Genomic DNA, 8,399 nt, shown 5'->3' with positions numbered 1-8,399 from the left:
AGGTGGCCAGGTCCTCCCCCGCTCTTCCAGCCCCGTTCACTAGCACAAACTCGTGCACTTGGAGGCCATAAAAGGCCTAAGGCATCACCTCATTTGACAGATGGGGAAACCGAGGCCCAGAGAAGTGGTCCACCTAGGAACCGGCAGGCCCAGCTCGCGCTCCCAGACTCCCCGCGTGTCTCGGCTTCTGCATCTGTGGAATGGGTCCCACAGTCCCACCCTCCCTGCTTCCCCGGGCCTCAGCGCCAAGTGGTCGGGTAGGGGGCAGTGGCTGTGCCGAGGGCACTGTGTGACTCTGTGCGTGTCTCTCGCTCCCCACCCTGTTCAGCTGGCCCGGGACAACTTCTTCCACTGCGGCGTCTTCTACGAGGACTCCCTGTCCTCCCAGGCCCGCACGCGGATGGAGCTGGAGGAGGACGTGAAGATCTACCTCGAGGACAACTACGAGCGCATCAACGTGCCCGTGCCCCAGTTTGGCGGCGGCGACCCCGCAGACATCATCCATGACTTCCAGCGGGTGAGGCCGGCCAGGGGCTGGGGCGGGGGCGGCGAGAGGGTGGCCCCCCGGCCCGGAGCTCCCTCCCACCGCGAGTCATGGGAGAGAGAACGCTGGTGTCCCTTGTCCGGCCTTTGACTACGTACCAGGAATAGCACCTCTGTGTAGGAGTTGACTGTAGTTTGGCTGTATCGAGGTTGTAAAGACTTCGCTTTTATTATCTAGGTAATGCATTTCATTATATAGCACTGAGTATGAACCAGCCATGTTGATTTTCTTGCCACCTGACAGCTACAGATGCTGGCTGTCATGGGTGAGGCTAGTGTCCCTTTTTATTGAGGTTATTTCTGTGTTGACATTTTATCGAGGTGTAGCAGACAGAGGGCCTGGGCTGGAGGCCCCTTGCTGAGAGTGCAGGCTGTCCACAGGGACAGACCTCACGGGTTGGATGAAATGCACAGTTGGGACATTACTAGGTTCCCCAAACCTCAACTCTGTTACCCCATGAAAAGGACCCCCTAACAGCTGAGGATTTCACAGTCGGTGTCTTGTGTCTAGCAGGCGATTCTACAAACAGGTTAGGAAGGGAGCAGAGAGAGGGAGCGGCCCCAGGGTCTCGGGAATCAGGGGTACCACTGTGGGAGGGCGGGGCTCCTGCCTTCACGGGCTGGTGGCCTCCCCCAGGCAGCCCCGCCTGGGCCAGGCCCTCGCTCGCCGGGACTGACGTGGCCTCCCCTACGCAGGGTCTGACCGCCTACCATGACATCTCCCTGGACAAGTGCTACGTCATCGAGCTCAACACCACCATCGTGCTGCCCCCTCGAAACTTCTGGGAGCTCCTCATGAACGTGAAGGTGAGCATCGGTGGTGTCGGTGGCATCTTGTCCCTACCTGGTCGCCCTGCCCTGTGGAGGCCCGGCCCGGGGCAAGGCAGGTTGCTTTGGTGGAAGGTGGGGGCCCAGGGACATCGTCGTCCCCGGCATCCCAGACTGGCCCTCCTCCATTCCTTTCTCCTACCGCGAGCTTCCGCCTCCTCTGATGAGGAGCCTCAGGCCGGCTTCCTTAGCTTCCTGGCTGCCCCAGTCAGCGGAGCAGGGAGAGGCGGGGGCCTTGCCCTTAGGGTGAGAGACACCAGACCCCCCGACAAGCAGAATTCATGGCAGTGCAGGTGGCAGTGCTTGGCACAGCGGGAAAGCTGAGCCGTGGGGCCTTGGATGGGGGACGCGGCGGCGTGTGTGCATTTCAGCATTGTGGGGACACAGCTCCAACAAGAAGGATGGTCACAAGGGGAGTGGGCGGTTCGCAAGTGGAGACCTCGGGAGGGGAGCTCTGGTAGTGACCCAGCTCTGCGGCCACTCCCTTTGCAGAGAGGGACCTACCTCCCACAGACGTACATCATCCAGGAGGAGATGGTGGTCACAGAGCATGTTAGCGACAAGGAGGCCCTGGGCTCCTTCATCTACCACCTGTGCAACGGGAAGGACACCTACCGACTGCGGCGCAGGGCCACTCGGAGGCGTGAGTGGCGGGCTCCGCCCACCTGGCCCCTGCCCCGGCTCCAAACCTTGGCCAGCGGCGGGGGGGGGGGGGGGGGGGGGGGGGGGGGGGGGGGAGCAGGGGGTTGTTAGAGCCCCGCCATGCGTGGCAGCAATGTGTGATTGTGGTGGGCATGCCTGAGCCCTGCCTCGTTCTTTGTATAATCTCTGAAAATTATGGCTATTAAACCGTCATCATCATTGTTATTATCACTGCCCCTTTTAGAGGTGAGAAAACCGAGGCGCAGAGAAGTTAACATCTCTGCAGTCAACAGAGCCAGGCAGTCTGACCCCAGCCCTGGAGCCCTCCCGGGTTCGCTGCGCTGCCCCTGGGTGCATCTGGGTGTGGTTTCCTGGGCCTCCTCCTCGCCCCCAGTGCCGAGTTCCTGCTCAGGCTCTGAGCCTGGTGGCCTTTGTGGCCCAGCCAGTTCTAGGCCAGGACACAGGCCTCATGGGGATTTTTTCTTCTCCTTCCCAGGGATCAACAAGCGTGGGGCCAAGAGCTGCAATGCCATCCGCCACTTCGAGAACACCTTCGTGGTGGAGACGGTCATCTGCGGGGTGGTGTGAAGGCCTCCGCCCGCCGGCCCCGCCCCTGCCGCTCCCCGCTCCCTCTCCCAGCGGCTCCCTGGCCCTCCTTCCCTCACTTAGCTTGTACTTTGGGCGCCTTTCTGTAGATGTGACATGTCTCCCTGTTCCTCTCCAGCCCTGCCCACCTCCCTGTACCAGAGCTGTGACCTCTCGAGGCCCCCACCTCTGCTGCCCTCCCCCACTCCCCCCCAGGTCCGGGGGACACGGGGTGCCCCAGGATTGTTTCTGTGACCACCAACTTGAAGTCGGGTCCTCCGGGGCCCAGCCCACAGCTGCACTGGCAGCCCAGGGGAAGTATTGGATGGAGCAGCTGGGCATGGGGGGCACTGGGTGAAGCCACAGGGCTGGGGGAAAGGTGTAGAGTGGGTTTCAGAAATGTCCGCACAGTTGGGAGGGTCCCAGATGCCTTCTGTGGTTGGCACACTTCCTCTGGCGTCCCAGGTCTGGGGCCTGGGCCAAGGTGGGGGTTCTGTGCCCAGGGGTGGACCCTGCCAGAGCACAAGGGAAGGCAGTTGTCCTGGGGATGTCCTGGACACCTGTCGGTGCCTTCAGCCCACCTGGGGGAGCCTGGGGTTCTGGGGTGGGGATGAGTTCCTCAAGCACAATGTTCTCTGGGTGGAACCAAAGAAGGGGAGGTGCCAGGCACCCCAGAAGCACAAGTGGGGTACCACAGCCACAGCCACAGAGGAACAGGGCGGAGGAGGGTCACTTGGCTTTGTTCCTGTCGGGCTGAGCACTGGACAGAGATGGGCTGTAGGTCCTGCCGAGCAGGTGGGGCTTTTTGCTATCTCCAACCTTGGAGCTGTTTTAGAAGATAAGGTTTGGGGGTGGGAGGAAGATGTGGGGGAAGGAACGCCACCTGGTACTTGGATACCTTGTCCCCTCTTTGTTCTGAAATCCCATCCCCCTCTGCTTTGGGGGAATGCATCGTTTTTTCCTTTTCCTTCTCACTTTTGCATGTTTTTACTGATCATCCGATATGCTAACCGTTCTGAGCCCTGAGCCTGGAAGAGGCGGGCCGACGCCTCCAGTCAGGCTTAGGTGCTTCCTGGAGATGAAACTCTTAAAACGCTTTGTATATTTTCTCAACTAGATCTCTTTTCAGAAGTGTCTGTAGAATAATAAAAATCTTTGACTTCTGACTTTGACTTGAAAGCGGCAGACGGGGTTGGGCCCCGGGCGGGTGTCCCTCCATCCTGTAGGCTGCACTGTGAACAAGGGGGGGCCTGGCCTTGGTTCTGTTCCCTGGTTCAACCAAGGACAGAGCTGTCCCCTCGGGAACCAGGAAGTCGCATTTCACAGGTGTGGGGGGAGGAAAGGGCTCCGGGAGCCAACGCGGCTTGCCCAAGGTGATGCCACTTTCTTTGCTGTGCCTACAAACCACCCTGCTTGGGTTCTACACAGAAGATGACATCATTGTTGCCTGTCCTTAAGTACAAGGACGGTGTCATGTTCTCTGCAATTTCTGGGCACCAAGTAAGCATCCAGGTGGATCTGAGGTTTGGCATGAGTCGGGTTGACGATCTGCAGAGAAGGTGTGAGAGCCACCTGGAGCCTTGGCTGAGTGGGCCCTGGAGGTGGGACCTGGGTCCTGCCCTGGGGCTGAGGATGGTAATCCCGTGAGGGACATAAAAGTCTCAGGTTAGTGCAGACACACCTCGTTCTCCATCTTGCAAGGGCATCAAACTAAATGCAATGCAATCACAAAATGCCAACAGGATTTATTTTCTAGCTTAACACATTCAGTTCTTTTAGGAAAGTAAACAGGAATAGCCTCTAGATATTAAGCATTATAAACTTTAATAATTGAAGAGTTCGATGTAACAAAGGAAACGGTCAATAGGACACGATAGAAGGTCCTGACTTAAATTCAAGGAAATTTAGTAGGAGGCGTGTTGATTCCTTTTAATGGCACAGCGGGCTAGCCACTTTGACAAAAATTAACCTGGATCCTATTTCCTTGTAACAAAATTAATTCTGGATGGATCAAAGGTTTCAGTATGAAAGGAAGTCATAAAAGTACTTGAGATGATTTAAAATGTAATCTTGGAGGTGGAAAGACCTTTCTAAGCATGATGCCAATAATAACTTTGACTATGAAAAGTTATAATTTAGACAAAAAGATTTATAAGCAAACTAAGGGAGATGTTTTTGAAACAGGACATAAAAAGGGCTATTTTCCTTAATATGAAAAAAGAACAACGCAATAGATAAAGAGGCAAAGAACATGGAGAGGCAGTTCACAGTAAGAAATACTAATAGATCACTGCCAAATGAAAAGATGTTTATTACCGGTACATGGAAGATACAAATCAAAACTAGGGAGATACATTTTTGCACATCAGGTTAGGTTTTTTCTTTACATATTTTATACTGTAAAACATTTAAAATACATAAAATGCTTTATGTAAATCACTAGTAACTTATGAAGCATAATGACCAATGTGCTAATTTATGAAACAAAAGACTGCCAATGCCATCAAATCCCTTGCGCGCATCTCTCTTGCTACATAACAAAACATCCCAGAACTTGACGGTTTACTATTCCTGATTCTGCGGGGTGACTAAGTTCGGATGCGCGCGCGCTCACAGGCTAGCTGCTCCCTCCTGCTCGGCGTTCACTTGGGAGCGTGGCTGGGCCGGAACCTTGGAGGTGGCCCCGCCCCTCTCAGCCTCGCTCTGAGCAACTGCCAATCACTATTCGAGCCTGGACTTCCTAACAGTTTGGCAACTGAGTGCTAAGAGAGAGCGGTGAAACTGCCAGACTCTTAAGGCCTGGAATCTGAGGTTCCAGAACGTTACTTCATTGCATTCTTGGTCAAAAACAAGTCGCAAAAAGGGCTCTGATTTAAGTGGAGGGGAAGTGGACCATCTCTAGATGTGGGGAGAAGCATGCAGTGCTCAGGGATGCGAGAAATGTTGGCTCCCCTATTTAGAGAGTCCCCGCCACACACATCATCCCAGCCCCTACCCTCCATCCCCCCACCTCTGTATCTTCCAAGGGACATTAAAGACATGTCTATTCTTAGATCCAAACACAATCATGAAAATACGTCAATTTTCCATATATTAGTCCATCTCATATCAATTAGCCAATCCTATCTTGAATTTCTCCAAAACTACATGTGGCAGTTTATAATTCTACATGTCTATAAACTGCTAATTTAGTTTTACTTGGATTTAAACATTATGAAAGTAATAATAAAACACATTATTCTCTAATTTGTTTTTCCCTTTGAACCTTATATTTCTAAGATTCATTCATGTCGATGCCTAAAATATTATTTAATTCATTTGTACTGCTGTGTGGATCAGTCGATTTTGTAAATACACAATATAATTACCTATCCTAACAATATTTGTGTTCTTTTTAATTTTTTTCTATTACAACAAGCTTTAATGAACATTTCTTTAAAGAGGCTTCTGGTACACTTGTGCGAGGGCTTCTCCACTATATACGCCTAAAAAAGGATTCACTGGGTCACGTAGTATGAAGTGTTCGACTTATGAAATTCTACCGGATTGTTTTTTATAAGGAGTTGAACCAATTTACACGCCCACCTGTGCCACACAGGTGGCTCCACATCCTTGCCAACACTTAACCCATCAACAACCCTTTGGAATTTGTTGCCAATGAATTAAGAGTACAATGGTATTTTATCATAATTTTAATTTTCATTTCCCAGATTACTAGGAAAGTGGGGCAAGTTTCATATGATTATTTGACCTTCCTTTTCTATAAAATGCCTATTTGTGTTCTTTGACCTATTTTTCTATTGGTTGCGTTTTCTTTTTACCGACTTGTAGTTCTTTGTATGTTTATGTATTTTATATGATCTTTATATATTTTGTCAGTGATGTGTGGCAAATAGCTTACCCAAGTTTGTGACTTGTCTCCTCTCCTTTGTGGTCTCTTTGATGAGCAGAAATTATTGATTTTAATGTAATCAAATTTATCCATCTGTTTCTTTATGGTTAGGGCTTTTTGCATATTGTTTCAGAAATCCTTCTTCTCTCAATATTGAACAGACATTCTATGTTGTCTTGTAATCTTTTCAGAGTTTTGCATGTTACATTTGAAAAATCCCCTGATGTGAGGTAGGGATAACCATCTGTTCTATTTTTGGTTTATTTTTCCCTTTCCCTGTTGAGCTTCAGTGAGTCTGTTTCCACATGTGTGGAATGCAATATGATCAAGTTTCCATACGTATAAGGTCTATTTCTGGGCCTTCTATTCTGTCCTATTGGGTCTATCCTGTGAGCCATAACCACACTTAAAATAAGTCTCGATATCTGGTATTACAAGTCTCCCAACTTGATTTTCTCCAGCAGTGCCATGTCTATTCTTGGCCCTTCATTTTTATATGCATTTTAGAACAATTTATCAAGTTTCATGGAAAGCTCTATTGAGGTTTTTCTTGGACTTGTATTAAATCTATAGATCCACTTGGGGAGAATTGAAACTGTTATGATAATCAGTGTCCTGATCCATGCGCATGATATTTTAAAATTTTATTTAGACCTTTAATATCTTCCAATACAGTTTTATACTTTTCTCAATAGAGGTTTTGCAAATCTTTCATTAGATTGATTCTTGAGTCTCTTATTCTTGTTGTTTTTATAATTAATACTTATAACTCTTTGTTGCTAGTGTGTATAAATGTTATTTATTTTTGAATATTGATCTAGCAACCTTGCCAAGCTGTCTTTCTTATTCTAAGAGGTGATCTGAGGATCTTTTGTGTTTCCTACATAAACAATTATGTTGATAATGAATAGATTTTATTTCTTCTGTTCATATAATTAAAACTTTTATTACATTTTCTTATCCTACCTCACCGACTAAGAGCTCTGATCCCATGGTGATGGTGACAAATCTTTTTTTAGTTTTGATTTTAAAGAGAATTCACCTCGAGTATAGTTTTAGCTATAGACTTTCAAAAAAAATATTCTTTTAAAGTTAAAGAAGTTGCCTCCTATTGCCATTTTTCATTTTAAATTAGAGATGGATGTTTAATTCCTTTAACAATTTTTTTTTGTTTCTATTGATATGATCACATGTTTTCCTTTTAATTTGTTAATGTGGTGAAAAATTAATAACTCATTTGGTCATGATGTATTACTTTGTTTCTACACTATTGGGTTCTGTTTGCTAATATTTTCTTTAGGAGTTTTAGATATATGTTTATTAGTAAGATTGGCCTGTGATTTACCTTTCTCATGCTCTCTTTTTCACGGTTTTGTGTAGTTTTACTGGTCTCATAGAAGGAGCTGGGGAGATTGGTTTTATGGTTTGGTTTTAAGTTTAATAATATCCAGCCTTCTCAAGTATGTATAAGCCCTCTTGTACCAATAATGCCAAGAAATTGGTTTGACGAGAATCACATTTTTAAATTTCAAATTTTAAAATGCAATGCGTTTGACCCAGCAATTTCACTGCTAGGAATTTATCCTTTGGATATACTCATACGAGTGTAAAAAAATATACATACAAGGATATTTATCGCTGGAATAGCAAGAAACTGAAAACAAAACTCCCTCGACTGGGGACTTACTCAAAAAATGAAAGCGCAATATTTTATTGCTGTTACAAAGAATGAGGTAGCTCTATTTGTGCTGATATGTAAAATTCTCCAAGATCTATAATTAGGATAAAGCAGGTGGCAGAGAAAGATTATATACCCCATTCGTGAATTTTCTAAAAGATAGCTCTATAGAGTGAATATACTACTTCTGGAAGGATACTCAAAGCCATGTAATGCCAGTTACCCCTGGAA

General features: G+C 47.8%; 1 protein-coding gene across 1 annotated transcript in view; it reads left to right on the top strand.

The window, feature by feature from the left end:
- ITM2C (integral membrane protein 2C) overlaps window positions 1-3,764 on the top strand; it is a 13,616-nt gene extending 9,852 nt beyond the window's left edge. The window contains exons 2-5 of the mRNA XM_039855290.1: window positions 329-517; window positions 1,240-1,350; window positions 1,864-2,014; window positions 2,510-3,764. Coding sequence (XP_039711224.1) covers window positions 329-517; window positions 1,240-1,350; window positions 1,864-2,014; window positions 2,510-2,601 — 543 coding nt within the window. The 3' untranslated portion in view covers window positions 2,602-3,764. The remainder of the gene's footprint in view (window positions 1-328; window positions 518-1,239; window positions 1,351-1,863; window positions 2,015-2,509) is intronic.
- Window positions 3,765-8,399: the final 4,635 nt, after the last annotated feature.

Source organism: Pteropus medius, unplaced genomic scaffold, assembly GCF_902729225.1.
Source record: "Pteropus medius unplaced genomic scaffold, Ma_sr-lr_union100, whole genome shotgun sequence".
Taxonomy (NCBI): domain Eukaryota; kingdom Metazoa; phylum Chordata; class Mammalia; order Chiroptera; family Pteropodidae; genus Pteropus; species Pteropus medius.
The sequence above is the reverse complement of the archived record's forward strand: the minus strand, read 5'-3'. Positions and strand labels throughout refer to the sequence as shown.